The 26,073-nt window shown below is 47.6% G+C and overlaps 1 protein-coding gene across 5 annotated transcripts in view; it reads right to left on the reverse strand.

Annotated features, from left to right (window-relative positions):
- ETV1 (ETS variant transcription factor 1) overlaps positions 1-26,073 on the reverse strand; it is a 97,266-nt gene that overhangs the window by 37,169 nt on the left and 34,024 nt on the right. For all 5 annotated transcript variants that reach the window (XM_078150645.1, XM_020999994.2, XM_078150644.1 and 2 more), the window contains 3 exons: positions 13,302-13,431; positions 9,903-10,091; positions 4,855-5,102 (listed from right to left, as the gene is read on the reverse strand). In XM_078150645.1, the coding sequence (XP_078006771.1) occupies positions 4,855-5,102; positions 9,903-10,091; positions 13,302-13,431 (567 nt within the window). The remainder of the gene's footprint in view (positions 1-4,854; positions 5,103-9,902; positions 10,092-13,301; positions 13,432-26,073) is intronic.

Consider the following 26,073-nt stretch of genomic DNA (forward strand, 5'->3'; position numbering starts at 1 on the left):
CAGGGGTGCCCTCAATGGAGAGAAAGAAGTTTGGAAGAGGGGAAAAGATCCTAAATTCTGTTGTGGATACACCAGTCTAAGGTCCCTGTGGGATACCCAGCTGGAAATGTTGAACAGATGTCTGATGACAGGGGACTGGAGCTGGGGAGAGAGCTGATGGATAGACAGATGAAGAGCTGAGACGCATCAGCCCAGACATGATCACTAGATCCATGGGACCTGGTGAAGTTACCGAGACAGAAGAAGACAGAAGTAAAGCCTTGGCATACGCCCCGAGAGGAGTGGTGGGGACAGAGGATGATGCAGCAGGGGAGCCCAAGAATGAGCAGTTGGGCAGGGATGGGGAGAGCCCAGGAGCACTGGAATCAGTCCTAAAATATCTCTTTCTGTGATCCGGCACACCAGCCTCCTTGGGCTCCTCACACACAACACTCCCTCTCCCAACACTGGCCGTTCCTCTCATCTCTTTCTCATGTCTTCTCGGACATCCTTCACATCTCACCAAAAGCCCAACTTCTGCATGAAGCCTTTCTCACTCCTTTGGTGTCTTAGTGGGGTCTGGATGAGGTTAGCTCAGTTTCCCCTGACTCTATCCTGTTCACACAGAGCTGTCTGTACACTGTCTCCCCTGTTAGACTTTAAGCTCACTGAGGACGGGAACTGTCTTTTGTCCTTCTTCATCTCTCCAGTGGTTAGTTAGCACAGTGCCTGGCACACAGTTGGTGTTTAATAAATGCTTGCTAGCTTGCTGACTCAACTTCCATAACTGGGAAACCATGATTCTCCCTTTCCTATCGAGACTAAGCTTGCTGGCCATTAATATGACATTTTTCTCACTATCTTAAATATGCAGTTGAAACTGCATTCTTTTCATAACCAAGCCAACTCATCGGGTTCCCTGCCATCTTTCCAAGCAGAGCAAAGGCCATGTTGTACCATCCTTGGTTCTTTTCCTTTTCCCAAGTTCCTTATGCTTTCATGACATTTGTGGACTTGGAAACCAGAGGTTCAAAGGGTTCAGGAGCTCCTTCCACTACCTGGCCATGCACATAATGAGATCCTCTTTCTAATTTGCTTATAAGGCCTTTTTTGGTATGGCCCTGACACCCCAAGCATGAGATTTTTCCAATGTGATTTGCTCAGCATCAATAGAGAATGAGTGCTTCTGTGATAAATCCATCGGGCTTCCTAAGGGCTCATTTAATGCACTCTCAGCCAGGATGGAAAAAAACGAGTATTTCTAGAGAGCAGATGGCAACCAGACAAAATATCTGCGGATCACAGTTGTTGACGGCAATTTTATGGCATATACAGATGTGTCAACTTCAATGCAGCAATTCTGTGGCCAGGAAAATACATTTGGTACCCACAGATTAATTTTTCATAACCCTAGGCTGCACCATTACTACACTTAAAGATTTCTTTGCCTTCAAAAGACATGATTTTATGATTATGGTGCTAAAAAGAATCTGTGTAATGTTCCTTGCAAGGGGCCAAGGGGAGTGTCCAGGGCGTAGTCATGGCCCCTCCTTAGATGCTAAAGATAATTCAGAAGAAAGATTATCAGGGGATCCTAAGCTGAGGTCAATGAACTTGGTGTTATTATCATTACTATTGTTGTTGTTTTGATAATTAGACTTAATATAATTGGTTTCCTTTTAAATTTAATTTTTAATGCATTTAAAAACATGATTCAGAGAGCTGTACCACACTGCTAAGAGAATCCATCAAACACACACACACACACACACACACACACACACACACAAAGATGAAGACGCCTGGTTTAGAGCATACACTACCAGATGCTCTGACATCCCCAGGCTCCCAGAGTTGAGTCCTTGCATTTGCCAAGTAGGAGACAATCCTCCCAAAGCACTTCCCTACCTGAAGCAGTGTGGCGCCTGGGAGAGAGTGTTGGGTTTAGAGTTGGAGGACCTGGATTAGAATGGTGGCTTTGTGTCTTATTAACTTGCGGGCAGCAAGAGTCTGCCCTGCTCTGGTTTACAAATCTCCTCAAAGGTAAAATGAATGGTTGAGTTAGATGCCCTGTAAGGTCTCTTTCAGCCATGAATCCTAGGATTCTCCACTATTCTTTCCTGGTCATTTAGGCATTTAAGGTCTCTTTTTCTTTGGTTCTGACCAGTGACTTCACAGGTCCAATATGTCTAACAATGAGAAATTAGAATGAGCTTCCTGGGGGCAACAGTGCTCCCTCTCCTGGGACATCTACAAGAAGAGGTTGGATAGACATTGATTTGTGGAGGCCAATCTTGTTTGGACATTGGTTAAGTAAGGTAACCACTGAGGTCTCTTCTTAGTCTAACCCACAATGTATGATGCCATGAGGACATAAGCAACTAGAAATCCAGGAGGCATTCAAGTAAATAGGAAACTGAAAATCCTCTAGAAATTCCACATAAAAAAAGTTAATACAACTTTATTTTTCTTTCTCATAAAAGTAACCCAAGGGATTGCTTCTGCTCTCTCTCTCTCTCTCTCTCTCTCTCTCTCTCTCTCTCTCTCTCTCTCTCTCTCTCTCTCTCTGTCTCTCTCTGTCTCTCTGTCTGCCTCTCTCTGTCTCTGTCTTTGTCTGTCTCTCTGTCTCTCTGTCTCTGTCTGCCTCTCTCTGTCTCTGTCTCTCTCTCTCTCTCTCTCTCTCTCTCTCTCTCTCTCTGTCTCTCTCTGTCTCTCTGTCTCTCCCTCTCCCTCTCTCTCTCTGTCATATAATCTATAGTAAAATCAGATAATCCTGGGAAAAGGAAGTTGCGATTTCTCTGTTTGGCTTTTTGAGGCACAACTCTCTCATCCTGACACTAGCTAGCCTCCTTCATTGTAGGCGCAGCAGACAGGTAGGATTATTGCTAATATCATTTATTTCAAACTATCTTCTTCAATGACTTCACATAGTTGTATTTATTAACTGCATATGCATTCCAATATGTAGGTACGTACATGTGTGTGTCCCACTAAAGTCTCACCATTTGAATGTAATCCCATCGTGGGTAGGATTGCTTCACTCCTGGCACTCCCTGTGTCCCCAGCACCTCGCCTGGGATGTAATAAGCACTCAAACACTGTGTGACTGACTGGCTGATTGACTTGAGATGGGGTCCAACCACGTTAAGTGACTCTCCAAAGGTGCACAGTCAGTTTGGGAACCAAATCCGAGCTAGAGCTGGCTTGGAGCACAGCACCAGATGTCTTCAAGGCCATCTAGTCTAAGTCTTGCCTTTTACAGGTGAGGAAGCCTTGGCTTCCTCAGTCAATCTCACACCATCCAATTCAATGCAATACAACAGATACTGTGAAGCTCCTACCATGGGCAACAACACATCATGGTAGGCACTGGTGAAACCGGGCCCCACCAAATGACGCCAGTGCCTTCGGGGAGCTTCTATTCTGTGGGAGGCTGAGAAATGAGGAGTCTCTAGTGAGCTGAGGGAGACTCCTGCCCAGGAGAGGGGATTCCCGAAGACTTCCCAGAGGATGTGACATTGGAGCTGAGCTGAAGGAAGAGAAGGTCACTAAGAGGAGACATCAGGAGGAAGTGCACCCCAAAAAGGCCACAAACCTTCCACCAAGCAATAATGATTAAATGATGTGCAAGATTGTGTGGTCTGGGCGGGGCACACAAATACAGAACCAGGGAGAAGAGTACTCTGACCCACTAGAGGGGCCAGAAGCTCAAAGATATGCTATAGATATGTAATACATCCATACACGTGATAGGAATGTATGAGTATACATGCACACATGTGTGCACACATATATACATTCTCATCAATGACCTGATTCTTCATCATCTCTAAAGACAGACTTTTTTTTGTCATTGGCAAGGATTACTTTCTTTGACTTCCAGACACTATTTCAAGCATCAACAGAGAAAACAACCTTTATTCATCAAAGACACACTTGAGAACCCTGAGAAAGATGTCTAGAACACTCCCAAGAGCCCCTGGGCTGCATCCCCCATGAAGCCATTTCACTGGGAAGACAGGAGAAGCACCCAAAACAACAAAGCATCACAAAAAGTGCCCTTCAGATCCCACTTCAGGATATTCTTCCCTCCTGGTCACATCAGTGCACACCAAGCACCATTACCTCCATTTTACATTTTAAGTGAGACTTTCAAAGTGGTATGACTCACTCAAGGTCACCCTTTAGTATGGAGCTGGTCATACTAACTGATGGCTTCTGGCTTCAAGTCCAGCGCCCTCTGACCCCCAGGTACTGCTCCAATACCTCAGCATGGCCTAGAGGGGACTCCTGGTTCTCTGCCAGTGGAGTGTCCAATTTGGAAGGTGTCACCAAGATGGAAGAGGACCCATTGACACCCACAGTGTTTCTCATTGGACGACCCACTGAGCTATATTCCAGGAGGGCCATTAGCAGAACTGGCCATCAAGAGAAGAATGTGGGGCCATTTTGCACCAAGGGGTGGAAGGGTTACAGTGTGCATTGGTGGAGGGAATACCCCACAGTGTTACAGCCATGGCTTTCCTGAAGTGTGAGAAGCAGTGAGGGGCACTGCAAAGACCAAGAGACTGGGCATGAGGGACCTGGATTTGAATCCTGCTGCCGCCATCTACTACTTCTATGACCTTGGGCAAGTCACACATCTCTGGGTCTCAATTTGTTCAAATGTATAAGGAGAGTATTAGACTGGAAAATCTTGAAAGTTCCTAGTGATTCTACAATCCCATGGCCTACACAGTGCGAAACTGGGAGGAACATTTTATATACCATCTATACACACAGGAAAAACACAGTACTCCAACTTAGACCAGGACTAACGGCCTTCATACAAGTGATGGTCATACATGGGCCGCCAAGGTAAAAAGAGCAGCTTACCTGAGTCATAGGCAAAGTCTCTAGGCTCCTGTTTAATCATCAGAGGTGGGGGGAAGCTGGGGTTGGCTGCACTGCCCACCAGGGTGGTGTGTTCATAAACCGGATCATGGTACTCCTGCTTAAAACCTTGGGGCGGGAAGGGGATGTTTGGCTCAGACATCTGGCGTTGGTACATTGGACGTCCTTCCCTCGGCATCGTAGGCAAAGGTGGAAAGGAATTACAAGGCTCAGAAAGCTGGCGTCGAAATCTAGGACAAAAGGCAGAGGACACTGAGACCACTGGACATTAAAGTCAGGTGAGCATTTGGCAAGATGGCGCTGGGAGACTTGGGATCATTCCATGAACATCGTGCCTTTAGACAAAAGAGAGACAGGAACTAACCAGGTCAGGGAAACTGACCAAAGAACAAATTCAAATCCATTCACTTTATTAAGCACCTACGGGGGCCAGGCAACATTCTAGATGCTGGGGATGCGAAAGCCCCTCTCAGAACTTTCATTTAACCCAGAGAAACAACATTTATGGAGAAAAGGCAAACATTACAAAATATGTACAAAGTAAATTCAAAATAACCATGCCATCTACCACACGTGGCATTCTGCTTCCCACGTCTATGTAGGAAGGTTGTACAGGTTGGGTCCCCTGCCAGGAATGCTTGTCCTCTTCACCTCTGCTTCTTGGAATCCCTACGCCTAGCCCAGGCTCAACTCAAGTGCACTCTGACAGGATGTACTTCCTTCCTGACTCTGGCCAGTCTTACCAATCGCTTCCTCTATCTGGGCTACTTCCCATGGCAGAAAGAATGCTCCTGGAAGGCAGGGCCTATTTATTTCATTTTAGTCTTTATAACCCTACCACCTAACACAGTGGCCAACACATAGCAGGTGTTTAATAAAGGTTCACTGACTTGAATCGAAAACACTAGCAATGAGAACACTAGGAAAGGTCAGGAAGGATTTTGGAGTATAAACCAATGGCCTCTGAGAGACCGCTGATGAAGGAATAAGTTACCCAAACCGTGCTGACCAAGAGGGGAGGGCCTCGGGGTGCACTGAGATGGCTCTTTTTTGGAAATAGCCCCTGCAGGAATTTGTTTGCTTGACTTTACTCATATTTGTTACAAAGGTTTTGTTCTAATTTTGTTTTGTTTTGTTTTCCCCACAATGGTGGGGAAAGGCGAAAAAGAGAGAAAACAAATTTTTATTAATCTGGAAAAAATAAATTAAATTTGAAGGTCAGCTTTGTATTCCATGACAGTACTCAGAATACAGTGGGGGCTTAATAAATGCTGCTTTAAAAATAACCAACAAGTGTTTGGAAATATTACCAAGCAGTAAAAAATGGGCCCAATATTTGAACAAAGACATTTAAATTGAATAAACCTTTACTGAAACACAATTGAGACTTTATTTCAGAAACTAGCATGGCCACCCCAATGAGTCAAATGGAAATCTGAAGAAAACCAAGAAAGGGGCAGGCCAGAGAATCCATGTTTGGAAGGGAACTCCCCTTGTCATTTCACTGCGAGTGCCCTGCCAGAAGAGGCCTTCCAAACTGACCTACATCTAGCAGAACAACTGGGGGGTTCCAGGATGCCCCCCAACAGCGGGGATCAGTGACATACTCTGAACTTTCCTGATCTCTACTTCACTGGCCCCCCATAGATGACGGAATTGTAAAGAACAGTCAAGGAGACAATGAGATGATTGCAATTGTTAAAGGAGAACCCTAGTTCAGTGCAGAAACCTCAGAGGGAGGGAATAGTCCTGGTTGTGAGAATGATTTTTACACAACTGAGTTGTTTGTGTTCTGCAAGAAGAGCTAATTCAGGTCGGTACTATAGGGACCATTTCTCCACCCCAAACACATGTATTCTGGTACAGATGGAGCTTCGGGCTCTCAGGGATGCTTTCTCCAGAGCCACGAGTGTGTCAGAAAAGGACACAGGCCCTCAAGCTCCTTGAACAAGACTAACTGTGGAAGGAAAGCACGGGCATGGATCTGACACTCCTGAGTTCCTCAGATCCTTGTGCCAGCTGGGGGAGTACAAAGCAGGCCAGGCAGGGCTCCAGGTCTGGACTGCACCACCGGGCTGGGGAAATGTGCCAGGATGTTGGCCCAAGGAAAGAAGGCAGGGTGCTGGTTGGCAGGCCACTGAGCATTCCCAGAGCCGGGCAGGGTGCCTGCTTGGGGACACAGCTCCAAGGAAAATGGCTGCTTCCAGAGCATCTTTGCCATTTGCGACCGAGAGGTTGTTGCTTTCTGGCCCTGGCTCTCCCGAGAGCTCCTCCAAGTAGACATCCGGCCTCAGAGATTGGCAGCTGGTGCCGGCCTCCTCACACAGAGAGGGGCCAAGGGAAAGGACCCCGCACCTACCGTGGTGGTTCCGGGACAGCTGTTCCCACTCTCAAATACTCAATTTCAAGTAGAAATACTAAAATGAACTTGGTGAAGAGGCTGTCACTGAGGTAACTTAAATATTAACTAGAAGCCTGCTCAGCAAACTGTACAATAAAGAGGTTCTCCTGGGGTGCAGGGCTTACTCAGCACTCATCTTTTGTTTGCGTTTTTTTTGTTTTTCTTTTTTTGCTTTATAACTACTGGTTTTATTTTTGTTCATCAAAACACATGGAAAATGGGAATAATCTACTTTGCTTTCAGAATTGTTTTTCTCTCTAGCACCTCTCCAATTGCTTGTTATCAACAGATTTTATTTCCAATCACCAGAAGCTGTGACTTTGGGGAGTATGATGATTAAAGATCTTTAAGAATTTGGAAAAAATACTAAGAAAATCTCAAGTTGAAAAATGTGAAAATGTCTGGGATTCAAATCTCCAGTGCTTTCCCCCACTATTATTTTTCTTTTTTTAAAAGTTTATTAATTTATTTTGATTTATCAACAATCACTTCCATATGCTTTTGAGTTGAAAATTTTCTCCCCCTTCCTCCCCCCCACCCTCCCCCAAGACGGCGCACAATCTGATATAGGCTTTACATTTGCATTCCTATTAAACATATTTTCACATTAGCTCAGCACTCATCTTTTGATCACATTTTATGGCTTTTAACAGTCTCATGGATGGTTAATGCAACTATCATTGTGTCATTTTAGAGATGGAGAAAGGGGGAGCACAGAGAGGGAAGGGACTTGTCCGAGGTAACCAAGCTAGGGAACGTCACTGTGATAATGGAAATTATCCAGGTGCAAAGGAATTACAAGGTTCGGAGAGCTGGTGTCGAAATCTAGGGAAAACAGCAGGGGACACTGCCTGGAAATGGAGTCACAGGCCCTGGATTCCAATCCCTGGGCTTCCTGTGTGACCCAAAGCAAGTCAGCGACCCTCTCTGGGCCCCAGTGTACAAGGTAAAGACACATGATCTCTAAGGGTCCTTTCAGCTGTAGAACTCAGGGTCCCTGACGAGAATCCAGTGTAATAACCAGAAGGATGATGACGCTAGCATCTTGACTTGACTATGCTGCCTCATCTGGTCCTCACAACAACCCTGAAAGGTAGGTGTTATTGTTGTCCCCATTTTTCAGAAAAGGAAACGGAGGCAGACAAAGGTGGAGTAATTTGCCCAGGGTCAGAACGGTTATGCATGGAAGGGCTGAGATTTGAACCCAGGTCATCTGACTAACTCCAGGGCACTTTCTGGCCTGGGAAGTCTCTGAAGCAGGACTGATTCAGGTGTTCCTGATTCAGAGTCTGGCGCTCCACATTCTAACCAAGCTAGACCCATTTGTAGGACGGGCCAGGCCAGAGGCAGGCACAGGTGGCTGTCCAACAGTTGGACGCGCTCTGTTCAGAGAGGCTGATTGTGGGGCTGGGCTGACTGAGGCTGAAGCATCTCTTGCCTGTAGATTCTGGCCAAGCTGTCCTGGGCTTGCTCTGCCCATTGGTGGAAGAAATAAAGAGGGCAGCATCCATGTGCAGGGACCACAGAGAGACAAGATGTACGGCCATTCATTTCTGTGTCACTGAACGCCTCCACCGTGATGTACAGGGGAGAGCATAAATTTCAAGGGCAGGGCTGGCATAGCGTCTGGCACGTGGGGGGAGCGTAATGATGTCACTCAACTGAATGGAATCGATGGCCCTGGGGCTGGGCTTGGAGGAAGCAATTAAGCAAGTGAGCAATCGGTAAGCCCTAATTAAGGGCAGATTACGTGCCAGCCCCAGGACAAGGCCTCCTGGCCTCAAGAAGCTTACATTCTAAGGCCAGAGATGATATTCCAGCCACTTCATATAGACAAGATCTATGCAGAGGGGACTGAAGGTGATTGCAGAGGGGCCAGAACTAACACTGGAGGGAGCAAGGGCACATCAGGAAAGAACAGGGTGTCTGAACCTGAGTCTTAGAGGAAGTCAGGGAAGCTAAGAGGCAGAGGTGAGGAGAGGGTGCATGCCAGGAACATAGGACTACCCGGGCAAAGGCCTACAAGTGGGAGATGGATTTCTGTGCAGAAGGGAGCCCTGTATTCCAATTCTGCCTTTATTTACTCGCTATGTGAACCTCAAGCCATCCCCTAAGCTGAGAGATGTGTGGATGAACATCCATCAGATATAATCTCAGCCTCGTGGTGTGCTGACATGCAGATACAGACCTAATGCTGCATGACCCCCAGGCACGGATGAAGAGAGGTGTAGACACGCATCAAAAAGTTCAATAAGATAATCTAAAAGATAGATGAAGTCATTCAATTTTAGGGCAGAGAAAGAGTCACTTTCAAAAATGCTTTTCATTGAAAATTTTGTATATACATAGAATGTGAGTGCTAAAAAAAGAAAGAAAAGAAAGAAAAGGAAAAGAAGTTAATCTAGTAGAATTGGAAGTCATTCCTTCACAAGAAATCTGAGGGTCACCTTGCTCACCGGCCTATGGCCAACAAGTCATCTTGCTGGCCAGCATGCAGCATCAGGAGAGTGGGCCAGGAGGCTCTCCCCTACTCCTTCTCTGCCCACCTACCACCCTCCCCCCCACCCGAGCCACCAGACGGGGCCGTGAATACGAGAACACAGGCATGTGAAGCCTGCAGGCCAGTTACCTGTGGTCCATCGGGTAGCTGTTGTCCGGGATGGGTTGGGATGGCGGGAGATGAGCAGGGAAGGCCCGGTCGGGCTTCGGGGTGTGAGCTGCATTCGGGGAAGCATGGTGCAGGGGAGACACCGGAGTGCTGGACGGCGTTGGGGGGTTGGAGGGCCTCATTCCCACTTGTGGCTTCTGATCATAGGCACTGGCAGGAAATGAGAAAGAGCAAGACTTGGCTTGTCTACATCGAAAAAGGAAACGCTTCCTGTGGAGAGGGAAAGCCGGCTTCCTAATGCCGAGGCCGTGCCACGGAGGCAGCAGGACCGCAGGGACGGGCTCCCGCGCCACCCTGCTGACACCCTCCTCGGCGGCAAGATCAAAACTTGCGAATAAATAAATAAACTCTCTCTGTCATGTCCACGTATGGTATTATGCTGAGGGCTTTGAAGTGTATTGTGTGCAACAGATAATATAAGCCAGAGATTATTTGACATTATCTTAGTGAGTGTGTGTGTGTATGTGTGTGTGTGTGTGTGTGTGTGCGTGCATGTGTCTCAATCACCTAAGCTCAAGGCAAAACCACTCCTGGAGACCCCCATTGGCCTTGGTTTTGTGCCCAGGGTCCTCGGCGGGCTCAATGCCACTTCAGTCCTGACTTTCCTGAATGACAGCCATTCTCAAAGTAAGCGTCCACAGGAGAGACATCCGACAGCCTAACCTCCACTCTCTCCCACTACTAAAAGGCAGGGTGGCTCAGTGGAGAGAGACGGAGCCTTTGGATCAGGAAGAGCTGAGTTCAGGTCCTGCCCCAACACAGACAATGGCCTTGCACCTCACCTCTCAGAGCCCAGGCATCTGTCTAAGCTTGCACATCACCGAGTCAAGCCCATATCAATCCACACTGACCACTGAGAGGGTTTCCTCATGGGAACCTCTTTCCACAACAAGGTCACCGAGCATGTCCAAGATAATAACAGCTGCAAAGCTGCACTCCTGTAATCCTCTGGCTTTGAACTTGCCCTCTACAGAGATGACCTCACTGGGCTTGTACCGGCCCTAGGAGGCAGCCAGTTCTACAGATGAGGAAACTAAGGCTGAGTACAGAGCTCGTAAGGGCCTATGGTGGGACAGAAAGCCAGACCTCATTCTACCTATTATACCCCACTGCCTAACAAACAGGTGATGTTTGACAAGAAAGATGGGGCACCGCGAAGGCCAAGAAGAATAATCAAACCAAGCTTCCAATTCTTAGATGTTTTTGGAGGTGAGAATTACTGTGAGAAGGAGATCATTACCTTCAGATGCAGTTAGCCATAGGATAGAGCTGGGCTTGAGAGCAATTCTGGCCCCAGACACCGACCAGCTGTGTGTCCTTGGGCAAGTCACTTAACTTCTGCTTGCCTTGTTTCTTCCACTATGCAACAGGGATCACAGCAGCACCTACTCTTCAGGGTCATTGTGAAGATAACCAAGATACTATTTGTAAAGTGCTTAGCACTGCGCCCAGCGCCCAGCAGGCACTGAGAAACTGTGGTTACTCTCATCATCGTTATCATTATTGATCGTGTTTGATCCTTGAGGAAGCTCCTCTTCCTAACGCCTCCTCCTCATTAGCACCACGCTCCTCAGAAGGAGCGCTGAGGCCCTACAGGGGCCAAGCCGTCAAAGACGGCACCCTCCAAACCCACGGGGTGGCGATTGGCAGGCACAATGGCGCTGTCACGGATCCAGAGCTGGAAACGGTCGCCAAAGACGATGAGCCCAACGCCTTTATTTTACAGATGAGGAAACTGAGGCCCAGAGAGATCGAGCGATGGCCCAAAGAAGAGGAAGGAGGTGGACTTGAACCAGGCTTCTCTGACTCCAAATCCAGAGTTCTTTCTACAGAACCTGACCTCTTCTGTGCCAAGAGTGCTGGGCTTGGGAACTGGGGCAGACTCCCAAATCCTGCCTCAGACGCTGACCAGTCGTGAGAGATGAGGAAAATCCTCTAGCCTTCCTGAGCTTCCATTTCCTCATCTGCAAAACAGACATACTGGGAGCACCTCTGTCTCCCCTAGTAGATTAATAATTAATAATGATAAGTAACATTTATAGAGCAAGTGGATGGAGGAGAAGACAGAGCATGGGGCCTGGAGTCCAAAAGACTCGCCTTCTTCAGTTCAAATCTGGCCTCAGGCATTTCCCAGCTGTATGACCCTGGGCAAGTCATTTACCCTTGTTTGCCTCAGTTTCCTCATGAATGAGTTGGAGAAGGACACGGCAAAGCACTCCATTATCTTTGCCAAGAAAACCCCAAATAGGGTCACAAAGAGTCAGACGCCGCTGAACCGCCAGACCGAAGAACAAAGAACATTTATACAGAGCCTACTCTGTGTCAGACAGTGCGCTAAGCACTTCATTATCCCATCATCTGATCCCACACGAGGCACCAGTTTAGAGCCACCTTCACCCCAAATGTCCCGTGACTGTTTGTGCCTGGCCCGCGGTAGAGCCTGCTGAGCTCGGATTGGTCCAATCAGCCACAGGCAGCACACTGAACCTTGACCCAAACAGTGATGTCATTTCATCCTCTTAGAGAACAGAGGACAATGACCATCATTTGAAGCTCAAAACCACGCTGGGAGAGAGGTGCTGTCATGATCCCCATTTTACAGATGAGGAAACTGAGGCAAACAACGGCCAAGCAACTTGCCCAGCTAGGTGGTAGCCCGTGACCCTTAGATCTTACTGACTCCAAGCCCCGTACACCTCCCACTGCACCATCCTATAGCAACATTCTGGTTCTTCATTTAAAAATAAACCCACAGCCTACACAGGAGATGCCATGAATGTGATGAAAAGACCATCCTCAAAATGGCTTCAAACACATCATCTCTCTTTCTCTGCTCCACCCACTTCAGGACCAGCAGCAACACCTGGCTTCTCCCCAGCTAACAGCCTTCCCAGGGACTCCTGAAACAACGCTCCTTTTACATTGTACTAGGGGCTATGGGCAGGACTCCTAGACCTCTGAAGTGTGGCTCCACACTGCCTAGGGAGCTGCTGTCCCTGCCCATGAGATCCACCATCAAAGGCCAAGTACCCCCCACCCTCCCGTGAAAAGGGCGTTCTCCACTTTTTAAGGCAGAGTGTGTGTGCATGTGTGCATGCATGTGTGTGCGTGTGTGTTTGTGCACGTGCATGTGCGTGTATGTGTGTGTGTGTGTGTGTGTGTGTGTGTGTGTGTGTGTGTGTGTGAAAATCTGACTGCTTTCTCCCTTCAGTCTACAAGGGCTGGAGGGTGCACTGAGGGGCTCCTAAGTGCCCTGCCCAATGCACTCCCCTCGCAGCCAAAGGTTCTGTGCTGACCTTGCCCTCGGCTCAGCCTCTCAGGTCTCCAGAGGTGGCCTCAGCCCTTTATCCCAAGCCTTACCTGACATTGTAGAGGCACTTTTCTCCATAGCTGAATTTAAAGGGCTGCTCTTGACTGCAGGCTGAGCCCAGCTCCGAGCATGGGCTGTGGGGCTCCTTCTTGATTTTCAAGGGGAGGCCATGAAAAGCCACTGGAGAGAAACAAACAGACAGACAGAAGGCAAATGTGGTTAAGTTGGGCTCAAAACCATACCACTCAGTGCTTCCCTCCACTTGGGCAAGGACTCACCAATATGGGAAAGCTAATGCTCAGCCAGCAGAATACACCAAAGAAAAAATGGAGAGAGACAGGTGAGAGGAAGAGAGGGAGGGAGGGAGAGAGCAGGAGAGAGGGAGAGAGAGGGAGGGAGGCAGGGAGGGGGAGGGAGAGAGCAAGAGAGAGGGAGAGAGAGGGAGGGAGGCAGGGAGGGAGAGGGAGAGAGAGAGAGAGAGAGAGAGAGAGAGAGAGAGAAGAGAGAGAGGAGAGAAGAGAGAGAGAGAGAGAGAGAAGATTGGGGGAAGAAACAGGGAAGAAGGGAAAGACAGGGAGGGAGGGGGAGAGAGAGAAAAGGGAGAGAAGGAGGGAGAGAATGGAGGGGGAAAGGGAGAGAAGGAAAGGGGGAAAAGGGAAAGAAAAAAGAGAAGGAGAAAGGAAGGGAGAGGGAGGAAAGAAAGAAAAGACAGAAGGAAAAGAGGGAGAGAGGGAGAAAGCAAGGAAGGGAGAGAAGGAGGGAGGGAGGGAGGGAGGGAGGGAGGGAGAGGGAGTGATTTCTTTGGAAGTTAATGGAAGAAACGAACCCTTGTTTAACCTAGTCTAATCTATCATCACTTTTCCTGTTCAAGTGAATGACACCCCGAGCCCCATCTCATCATTCCTGAGAAGGCGGCAGCCCTCACAGAGGTGTTGACATCCCCACAGTAAACAACGGTCCAAACCGGCCACTCCACTTACTTTCCAAGAAGAAAAACTCTCCTCGTAAATGTCACAAGTAACCGGTGGTTGACAATATGACAATTCATTTCAGACATTACAATTTCAAGTATAAGTGAGAAATTAATTTCTTAAATAGGATCAAAGTTGAACATATCCAAACTGTTGTCTCTGGCTGACATAAAATCATCAGTTGATTCTAAAGTCGAGAGCATTTCATATTAACAAGAAGCCTAACGGCTGACACGGTTCAGCATTCAAGATGTGCAAACTACTTTATAGACACTGTCCCACTGGATCTGGCCCAACCTTGGGGAGGGAAGGGCCACAGTCATCACCATTTTCAAAGGAGGAACCTAGGTGTTCAAGACATTCCTTGCCAGTGCCTGAAGCAGGATTGGAACCCAGGTCTTTCTGCCTGCACGTGCAGCTCCCTCTCTCTCTCTCTCCTGAGCAAGGCCACCATCCATGCTGTCACTTTGTAGGGATCCACTGTAGGCATTAACCTCCTTTCAAAGAAAATGCAGTGTTTACCAGGATGACTGGGATGCACCAGAAACCCCCTTATGCCTACCAGGGAAGGAGCAGGTTCTATTATGTGTCTGCTGGATGACACCTAATTTATGGATGCCTTCGTTAAGAAGTTCTCAGGCTGTTAACTTTCCAATATGGCCCTAAGGGCACCATTTTTATCCAAGTCTAAGCACAAGTTAAACATTTCAAGACACTAATTGAATACAGGATCGTGATTCTCTTGAAGTTAGTGGCACACCAGTGAGCGGTCTCCACAGAGAAGATGGGCACACAGAATGCAGATGCTGGAAAGTGCGGGCACAGCAGAAAGCCCCAGGTTTCATGGGCTGCTACTAGGCCACCCAGAGGAAATCACACCAATCAGCTAACCAATTAAATTGTATTAAATGCCTACTATGTGCCAGGCACTGTGCTAAGTGCTGGGAGGGGGGGATACAAAAAGAAGAAAAAGATCCTGCCCTCGACTGCTTACAATCGAATGAGGAAGAGAACAGGCAAACAATTAGATACAAAGTGAGTAATATACCGATAAGCAGGCAATAATTAAAGAGGGTGTGCACTGGGGAAGGCTTCCTGCAAGAGGTGGGAGTTTAGCTGGGACCTGAAGTAAGCCAAGGAGCTCAGTAGTCAGAGCGGAGGGGGCAGAGATTCCAGGCATGGGGACAGCCAGAGAAAATGCCCAGAGGTGAGTGATGGAGGATCTTGTTTGTACAATAGCCTGGAGGCACCGGTGCTAGGATGCACTCTTCGTGACCCACAGCTGGAGAATTAACCCATAGCAGTTCCTTCTACGTGCACTCAGAAGTCTAAACACACTAGACTTCCTTCTGCTAAACTCAGATGAGACCAAACATTGACCAAGCCCCTCCTCCAGGCAGAGCCGTGTGTTAGGAGGCTGCGGGACTCCTGATGCCTCCAGAGAGTGGCCTAGACCCGGAAGTGTCCACCTAATCACACACCTATGCCAGTAGCATGTCCAGCGTCAGTTTCCTTCCATGTATGAGGAGACGATCAGACAGAAGGACCTTGAAGTTCATCCCATTCTCCACCTTGGATCTTCTAAACACTTTGGGCCTGTTTCCTCATTTAGAGAAAGAAGGAATTTTGAGGCCCCTGAAATCCCAACTACTCCATTCCTCTGATCTGATGAATTCCAAGACTGGGTCCAGTCCTCCACCTCTGACTCTATGCCCTCTTGGCCTCGTAGAAGGAGGGTACGGCTGGCCTTCCAGTTCCATCAAGCACCCCTGCTCTGGGCCTATGACCTGGGAGGTCTTGCCCAGCCCCACCCCACCTCCCTCCACCAGGGCTAAGCAGCTGCTGACAACAGGCACTTTTCCAGCTTGGGAGCAGGGCTAGGAGTGAGAGCAGCACATTCATTTTCTACAATTTGCTTTACCTTCCCACATGGAGTTGGTGCATGTAAAAGGCTGTTAAGTACTAAATTATTCCTTATCAAATCACCATCATCTGGAGTCATGATCAACACTAATTAAATTACTTCTCCGAGCCCGGCTCCAGCCTGCTGCTGCCAGGCTGCAAGGAATGCCTGCCTCTCCGCCCTGGTGAAAAGCCACAGGCCCCAGGCCTCCGGGCCTCCTCTGCAGGACAGCCTTTCCTTTCCCTTCTCATGGGCAGGGGGTCAAGCAGGCAAACACCCCCATTTCCTGTGGCCACAGAGATGCTCCTCTCTGCCTTCAGCAGCTGCAGCTCACCAAATAGATCCCCACCCTCGCCTCAGACACATTTCCCAAGCCGACTTTTGTCACCCGTCAGGCCTCCACAAAGGTATATTTTAGGGAAAGAGAATCAAGGAACATCCCCTTTTTCCTCTGATGCCTGCTTGACCTTTCCAGCCACATCTTAGAGCTGACTAATGATTACTGAGTTATTCTAATCGTCAAGCTGGAGGACTTCAAAATGCCAAGCCATAAAAAAGTCCCCCTTCCCTCTAACCAACCGCATCTACCTTCTGAGTTCACCTGGGGTGACGGCTCTACTGTTTAGAGCATTTTCTAAAGCTTTGTAATTGTTCACATACCCTACTTTGCACATTTTAAAATCATGAAGCCCGAACAAGGCTCCCTTCGTTCTGTAACACTGAGATCTGCTCAACTTTCCAAGATAAAGCAGCCTAGCGCCCAGCCTCAACCCCGGCTGATGGGAGACGCATACTCAGAAGCAAACACGGCCAGACTACCCGGAAAACTCACGAATGGAGAATGAACTCTATAGAAAATACCATCCTGGCCAGTGGCGGCAGGCTATCAGCAAAGGAAGCCAGGCTGGGCGGGGTAGACCGAATCGTCTAACTCTGGTTCTGGGTACAACAATGACCTAATCCATGAACCAAGGTTTTGGCTTCTTATGCTGTGAGGGAAAATCATTTTATTAATTTAAAGAAGAACCACAAGGAAAAGTGTTGCCTGCGGCCGGGTGCCTAATGTGAACATAAGGTAGGAAATCCAAACATACTGGGGCTCACTTTCCTTTACTCCCAAGTACATGGGACAGGGAACACCTACATTTCCATCAACCCTAGAATCTAACCAGGGGATCACCATGGATGGCTGACCCTGCCCCCCTGTGGCAGTCTCTAGCCAGGGCTCAGACTAATGTGATGACCGCTGAAGTACTTGGCTTTTTGGGGAAGTCCCTTCCTTAGTGCAGGTAGCACTCCATTTATACTCTTTCCTGCAACTCAGAGGTAGGAAATGCTTGGACCGTGGACCCCTCCATGGCAATCAGAGTTGGCATTTATCAAATGCTTTCTGTGTTATTTCACTTGCTCCTGGGAACTACCCTGCTAGGCAAAAGCTATTCTTATCTCCACTTTACAAATGAGGAAATGCATGCTAAGTGACTTGATCAGCCACACAGCTAGTGACTGAGGCAGTATTTGAATTCAGACCTTCCTACCCTCACGCCCAGTGTTCTTCTACTGTGCCCATTAGTGACGCGCCTGTGACGCCAAGCTTCCTCCAGCGGAACACTGACTTGCAAACTAGGGCAGGAGGCAGAGTTATCTACACATGGGCATGATCAGAAAATCTCTGGTCGACTTCCCAGGATCCCACTTCCTTGCTTCAGGAGCTTGGGCAACTCACTCTCCTTCTGAATCTCCGCTTCTTTGTCTGCGATATGGGAATCCTGCTTCCAGTCCTCCTACAGACAGGTCCGTTTTCAGAACCCAAGGGCACATGGCGGTGAAGGGCCCCCGGTCACCTCCAGAGTGCTGGAAACAGGGAAGCCGGGGCCAAGGCAGCCGGGACGGAGTCAGCCTCTGGACCAGCAAGGCATTCTGGGTACATAGTACAGAGTACATCAAGGTACTAAGCTGATAACAAATCTCTTTGTCCCTTTTCTTTCATCCTCTTTCTGCATAATTTTGCTTCCCTTAAGTATTTTCCAATAACGTGTTTCATCATTAAAAATATTTTAAAATTATCCTTACTACATTACACTAATGAGAAAAGTCCAGTTTGGGAGAGGAAAAAAGGAAGTAAAATGTCTTTTTAGAAAAGTGCTTCTGTTAGCTTAAAAGCTCATGTGTCTACAGAGCTGCAGAGGTTACAAGAACTTTACCTTGGAACAATCCTGAGGCATGCAGGACACAGATTATTTGCATTTTACGCACAGGAAAACTGAGCCCCAAAGAAGAGCATAACCCACCGTGGGGCAGACAGTGAAGTAGTGGCATTGCCAAGGTTTGAACCCAGTGCCCTAAGCGGCAAACCATCTAGATTCAGTTTAGCAAAACGTGAGCTCAGCATCGACGACCCCACTGTCTCCTTGGCCAAGGGGATGGAAATGTGCTGATCAGCTGTCTTTGCTTTGATCTTTGACTCTGGGTTCCTTGGAGCTCCTTTAATTAGGTCCAGAGGAGGTATCAGCTTTAATGCACACAGAACAGAGCCCTGGAACGGGAAGCCCCTCATGAGGACCAGTGTTTAAAGGAGTCTTCCTAGGACATTAGGCCTTCACCTACCAGACTTCAAATTATGGGTTGAGCATGACAAAACAGGAAAATGATAAATATTGGAGAAGATGTGGGAAAATTGGAACATTAATGTACTGTTGGTGGAGTTGTGAAACAATTCAACCGTTTTGGAGAGCAATGTGGAACTATGCGGAAAGGGCTATAAAACTGTGCATACCCTTTGACCCAGCAATAGCACTTCTAGGGCTATATTCCAAAGAGATCATCCAAATGGGAAAAGGACCCACATGCACAAAAATATTTATAGTGGCTCTTTCTGTGGTGGCAAAGAATTGGAAATTGAGAGGATGCCCATCAACTGGGGAATGGCTGAGCAAGTTGTGGTATATGAATGTAATGGAATACTATTGTGCTATAAGAGATGATGAACAGGCTGACTTCAGAAAAACCTGGGAAGACTTATATGGTCTGATGCTGAGTGAAGTGAGCAGAACCAAGAGAATGTTGTACACGATAACAGCCATGTTATGTGATGACTAAGATTGATAAACTTAACCCTTGCCAGCAATATAAGGATCTAAGACATCTCCAGAGGCCTCGTGATGGAAAATGCTATCCACATCTAAAGAAAGAACTATGGGAGTTGAATTGCTATTTTTTTTCTCTTCTGTTGAGTTTTGTTTCCTCTTTCTGATGGTTCCTCCTATCAGTTTTAATTTTTACTTACAACATCACTAATGTGAAACTATGTTTAATAGGAATGTAAATATGTAGCCTATATCAGAGTGTTCGCCGTCTTGGGGTGGTGGGGAGGAAGGGGGAGAAAAATTTTAAACTCAAAATCATATGGAAATGATTATTAATAAATCAAAATAAATTAATAAAATAAATTTAAGAAATGAAATTAAATAAATTATGGGTTGAGGAGTGAAGAAGAAAAGGAGATTTCTCGAACCCTTTCCTTACTACTCACTCCAGGCTGGGGGAAGGGGAGGAAGGGTGGGTGTGGAGAACAGAACCCCTCCCTCCCCCACCAGGGAATGATTCTAGGAATCTTCTAAGCACAGGTGAGAGCTGAACTTATCAACACCAAACACCTGGTGTTGGTCTTCTACTAATCATCGACTGACTCCAAAGGCCAAGGGAACACTGCCTTACTGTTCTCCCAAGAACCTCTACTTCCCATAGGTTTCCTATAGGAACCGGCACGACAACAATACTAACAAAGAGCCCTGGAAACACAAGTGCACGTCCTTTGGGTGTCCCACATACTGTGGGGTTCAAGGTTCAAGACCTGGCCCTTCTCCTGCTGAGCTGACCTTGAACAAGTCACTCAAATAGCTTCTCCGAGCTTCGGCTGGGGTCAGCCTCCATGCGCTCCAGGGTCCCTGAGGGGTTCAAATGGCCTAGAGTCAGGGCTAACAGTTATGTTCCCCCTTGTGTTTTTCAGCTGTCTGAGAGAAAACGAAGGAGAGGTCCAACCGAACTGTAACCTGCACGCGGCAGTAACTTCACTACTTTGGCCAGGATTTTGAAACATTCATTTAAAAATACACAAATAAGCTGACTTTTAAGAAGAGACAGACAGCAGATTCCTGGCTTGAAACAGGTCCACAGAATGGAGCTGTTATACAAATAGCCAGTCTAGGTAGGATGAATGCATCCCTATTAAAGAGGAAAAAAAGCCTTCCCCTTAAGCTAATATCACTTCAATTTCAGGTGATGAATGGATTGAAATGACCTCAATTAGTGTTCACTTAGATGGCAGAAGCAAAGGCGGAGGCCCGTGGACTGATAAAGAGGACAGTGTCAGAAGCCCCTTCAATCTATCTTGCAATGGAGCCTGAGATAAAGCAGGCACACTTCAGAGACATGAGCTCCTCTCTGCTCCGAGATCCCATTCCAGTCCATTTACCTCTGTGGAGCCCTGCCCTCCCCTCCCCCGACACACACACACACACACACCACACACACACACCACACACACACACGCACGCACCCAAATCCATTACTGAAGGGTCTAATCTCAGCGATCAGCCCAGAATGCCTTTATGGGACCATTAATCCATCTCTCTTGTTTACAGTGCCTGGAGAAAGATGTGAATTATGTCTCTGACAAAATGGGCGATAAGTTTCTAAACCGCTCTCAAAATGCAAACTGAAACACATTGGGGGGGCAGTCCTGACTTGAGTTTTCATGATTTTCCATCGCTTGTCAGCATGTGGTGAAGCTTCCCCATCACGTTTCCAGGACAGGATTAACACTGTCACACAACAAGGAGGCTTGTTTCTTCCCCAAAGGGTCTGGCTGGGTGAATGTGGCGGTTCCTGAGGATGGCCCAGAGAAAGAGAGGGGATGAGTCCCTGGTGGACTGAGGATGGGGCCCATGAGCAAGTCCCCCCACCCCAGGCTGGTCCTCAGCTCAGGCACAAGATGCTGAAGAGGGCACCAGGACCCTGCGTTCTCCCTGCTACGGCTGCATGGTGACGAGTTTGCTCCTGCACCCGGTACAGTCCCACACCGAAGCCATCACAGATGGAACGGGCAAACACATCGCATGCCAAGGGGCCTTCTTTCATCTTTGTGAAGAACAGTGGTGAGTGGGAGGCAGCCTGTAGACCTGGGCCCAGGGGCAGGAATCCAAATTCAGCCTCCTCCTCAAGCACTCAAGGCCTTCTCTGCTTAACCTGGGGGGCAGGAGTTCTTGCCCTTGTCTGGACCCCTCCCCACTCTGGGGAAGACTGTGGGTCCTCCTCAGAATCTGAGGCTAAATGCAGAAAACACAGAGCATAAGATGGCAAAAGCAGACATTAGACTGAAATGAAGTGTGCTGTATTACATGTATCACATATGTGACACACAAGCATACATATGTCTATACACATGTGTAATTTTTTAGTTATTTTTCAAGGTACTCTATCCATTTGTTAATCTGGAGGTCACAGCTTTGAACTGAGGGAAGAGACCTGAGAACTAGTAAGAAAGAAAGGTCCTCTTGGGGACCACAAGGAGCACTTTCTTTCCTGCCAGGAGATGTCCCCCACACGTCCCCCCATGGCCAGCTCAGGAGCACCAAAAGTGTGCTGCTAGGAGAGGCCTGGGAAGGCCCCACCCCAGGCAGCCTCAGCCTCTCTCGAAGCTCATCTGACAATCAAGCCAGAAATCAGTAAGCATTTATTAAACACCTGCTGTGTGTGAAGAAGTAACTGGGCTCAGTGCTGGGGATAACAATGCCCCACCCTCAAGGGGCTCCCATAACGGAGGGGCCAAGAGGAAGTCCCTGAACTGTGCGGCCAAGCCCAAGGATCAGGGAGGGAAGGAAGAAAGCAAACCCTCTTTAGGAGGGGGGAAATGTGCATTATATGTCAGAAGAACTCCCATCAAATTAATGTTACAGCAGGAGTTCAGTGTGGCCAAATGGGAAGGACACTGGACCCCTGATGCTTACGTCCTGCGTAATCATAGGCCAGTCCCTGCATCTCCCTGGGCCTCAGCTTCCCCATCTGTAAAATGCCCTCCAAGGTTCCTTCCAGGTCTAAATGTATGTTCCTGTGAGTGATCAGCACATGGACAGGGATGATCTGGTTCCCAGATGGTCAGATAAATGAGGTCTTGCTGTATCAAACACAGGAGAACCAGGACTGGAGACCCCGGTGGAGCGTCCATCACAAGCATCACAGTCACAAAGAGGGGAAGAGATGCTGAATTAGGAGCCCGTTCATTCCTAGGAGGGATGATGGTAATTCCTCAACTTCCCCACCCCCCAGAAAACATGAAAAATCCAAACCTAACAAAACCCTGTCCTTGCCGGCATGAAGGCTAAATGCTCCTTCTTTTGGCTGTCTATGTGCCAGGAGAAAGAAAACACAGAAAACTCTCAGGGAGGCCACCAGCTCTGTTGGCCATCGGGAGAGGGAGAACAGGGCAGGGGAGGCCTCCGGGGCGTAGGAACAGCCCAGATCTCAGTGCCCTGCCTTGCTTCTCACCCCCTCCTCCTGCCTCCAGCACTTAGGTAACTAGAAAGATGCACAAGACTCTGTTTTTGGAAACTAATTCTGCCCAAGAAGCCCAAACGTCCAGGCGGATCCCATGGCCAATTGGCAAGAAGGGACCGCAGTCAAGATGCAGCAATTTGAGGAACAGATCTAATAAAGCATTTGGCATCGAGAAAGGGCTGATCTCGCCGCCACCGTAGACAAGTGATTCAGTGTCCGCAGCTCTTAGAACAGAACAGCTCTGAGCACAGCAAGTCCTCTCTGCTCTCTGGGTCCCAATCTCCTTTTGGTTCAGTGGTTTATCAGTAAGCTCTCCCCATTTCTCCCTTCTCCATCCCTCCCAGTTTCTCTGTCAAGTCATACACTGGGCTAGGCTGGACAGGGTGCAGATCCGTGGCACTCCCTGACGATGTTGTCTATGGACTCATGTGTCTTGATGCAGAAGGGATAGAGGGTTTAGCAAAGTAAGTGACCCCTGAGGAAACCCTAGGGATTCTGATTGCATTGGGCCCATGGAAAGAAGCCAAACTGCGGGGAACCAACTGGGGCAGAGCTGAGTCATGTTAAAAGGTTTCTTCTTCTTTCCCATTCCACCTGACATGCAAGAGTACAAATCTCTGATAATTTATGGGGCCTAGTCTCCCTCAAAGGGGTTAGAAAATCACTCAATACATGGTCAAAAAAGTTTGCTGCAGCCCAGTATTAACCACAAAAAAAACCACAGCTGCATATATGAGCTCACCTACCAAAATATGCTTTTTACAATGTATCTTTAATTAAAAATTTTACAAAGGGCTGAGCCCATACGTGATGACATTTCCATTTGGCCAGGAGAGAAAATCTGTAAAGGAAGTCATCGTGGAAATGCAAGCATGAGAAATGACAATGTGCTGGTCATGAAGTGTCAATGGGGGGATAAGTGGAGGAAGGCACACACGGCCCACTGCTATCCCTGCAATATCAAGAAAGGCCTCCAGCACATTGGACGAATCCCCGCGACGAACTTATAGGAGAACTCATGTGGACAGAAGGAATAAATGTTTTTCATTCAATCAATTATTTATGTATACGTCTAGGGAGAGGTTCCTCACCTTGAAGAGCTCCCAGATAATCCACTGGGATCCTGGAGTATGTAGGCAGAGCCAGCTAGGTATAATACACTTTGAAAATAACTGAGGCAAGTCTGGCCCAAGAGGCTGAGATGACAGGGCATCCACACAGCGAGCTCAAGCTGTTGTTATTTTTGTCCTCACGGTAAAGAGGAAATTGCTTAAAAGGACGTATTTCAGAACCCTTTCACGTTAGAGAGAATTAAAATCGAGAAGATGCATGTGCTCAAGACAAACTGAACAAATGCACAGGAGTCACATCAGAACCACTCTCTTTGGCCGTGAGAATAATTGTTGTAAAATGAGAGACGGGGACTTAGGATATCACGCTGGCACTCCAAGACCCCATTCCTCAGAGCAAGAATTCAGTACCTACCAGACCTGGGAGAGTCAAGACAAAGCAAGCTAACATTAACACCAAAAGGAAGCTCCCAAAATGAGCAATGGGGCTATCAAAGTTTGGAGTAAGCCTCTGTGGTCTATTTCTCTGGATCACACCCTCAGGTTACATTCACTGGGGTTACCTGGTCCAGTCAAAGGGTATGATGAATTTTAAAATCTTTGCTGCGTGCTACCAGATTGCTAGCCAGAATAACTCTCCAAGTCACAGTTGCACCAGTGAGAAATAAAACATACCTGTGTTTGGGAATTTGTTTGTTTTTGTTTCTTAAATAACTCACACAGAGTCTCTTTCCTGCTACTATTTTTGCCAATTTGATGGGTACGAGATGATTCCCTAAAGAAGTTTCAATTTGCATTGCTTTGATTATTAATGAGATTGGGCACTAATTTAAATGTTCTTTGTTACTAGGCCAACAGTTGTTTCTTTTGATGACTGTTCAACAAAACCTTGGATTTAAAGAAAAATGAGGATTCCCCGTGCCCAGTTCAGCACCACACCCCAAACAGCTTGAAGCACTAATCCAAAGGTAGAAATGCCCTGGGCAGGTGATCATTGCCAAACACACGACCAAAAAATCAAATGGATTTTATCTATCTTTGATTCATCATCTTTAACTAGGTACTGTTTACTTCCTTATTTAATAGGGCAATTTCCTTAAAAAGGCCCCTCCATTTTCTTTCTAGGGCTCCATTACTTAGAACTGTTATTCTCTGTGGCCAGAGCCCTGGGGCTGGCACTCTCCTACACACCACAAGAGCAGCTAGGTTAACTAATCACGTTAGCCCCAAACGACATGCTGGGGAGGGGAGGGAGGTCAGTGTAAATGGCAGCACAGCACCTATGGCACCCTGATGTCATCCCACTGGGGGAGGATATCATTTGGCTACTTGTTCAGAAAGACCCCATCAGTCACCAATCAGAGTTGCGAGTATGTTCTGAATATCCAGACTACAAAGGCTCGCAGGAGGGAGGGAGCCAGCAGGCTAGAGGGAAAGAGAAAGGAGAAGGGAAGCTTTCAGTCAATGCCAACAGAACTTAAGATGGTGCCCAAATAATAAAGATGGAGTAATACAAGGAAAACACTTTCCTAGCCCTGACAGTAAAGACCTTTCTGGAGAGGTCACCTGAAGGTCACCTGGGTCCCCCAGACTCCACTTCTAGAGCCCCTGGTACCACTAGGAGAGAGTCTGTCAACACTCTTCTCTTCCTCCTTTTTTTAAAGCCAATTGCTAATCTGATACATGGCTTCTCTTGTCTGCTACATTTACAGTATCAGGCAAATCTATCTCTAAATTATTTGGGATCTGTAATCCTATGGCATTGGCAACATTGCCAGCTCCTGGGAGGCATGGCTAGCCTCCCAGAAAACCTATGACTGTAAGAATAGTCCTCATTTCATGGGGCTGCCATTTTGTTATCTACTCTGACTTGTTTGGATCAGATGAAGAAGCAGGAATACAAATGGGACAAGGAGAAGAGCCTGAAGAAGATAACTACGAATTTAGGGAGAAAACCTTTGGCAACAAATGTTGACCCATTATTGATATGGAGAGCAAGAGAAAAGAAGCTTCCTTCTTCACTTCTGATGGGAGGGGAAAGTGAAAAAGCCTACAAGAAATGTAGGCTCAGTCCACCATTTTCTTTCCCTCTACCGAGACATGTGATGAGCTGGACAAAGGCATGGGGGCTAGCCACGGTGGCCCCACTAGCTCTGTCAGTGCTGCCAAAAGCAATGAGTCTGTAGCTGTGGCCTCTCCAAGGCCCTCTAGTGTCTCTTCACCATCTCACATAGACCAACACAGAAGAAACTGGCTTTACAGACAGCTATGGAAGAGAAATGGAAACTTAGGAAAGAGGTAATTGTGATGGCAGAAAGACGGC

The sequence above is a fragment of the Phascolarctos cinereus genome, unplaced genomic scaffold, assembly GCF_003287225.1.
Source record: "Phascolarctos cinereus isolate Bilbo 61053 unplaced genomic scaffold, phaCin_HiC Scaffold_1;HRSCAF=81, whole genome shotgun sequence".
NCBI classification, from domain to species: domain Eukaryota; kingdom Metazoa; phylum Chordata; class Mammalia; order Diprotodontia; family Phascolarctidae; genus Phascolarctos; species Phascolarctos cinereus.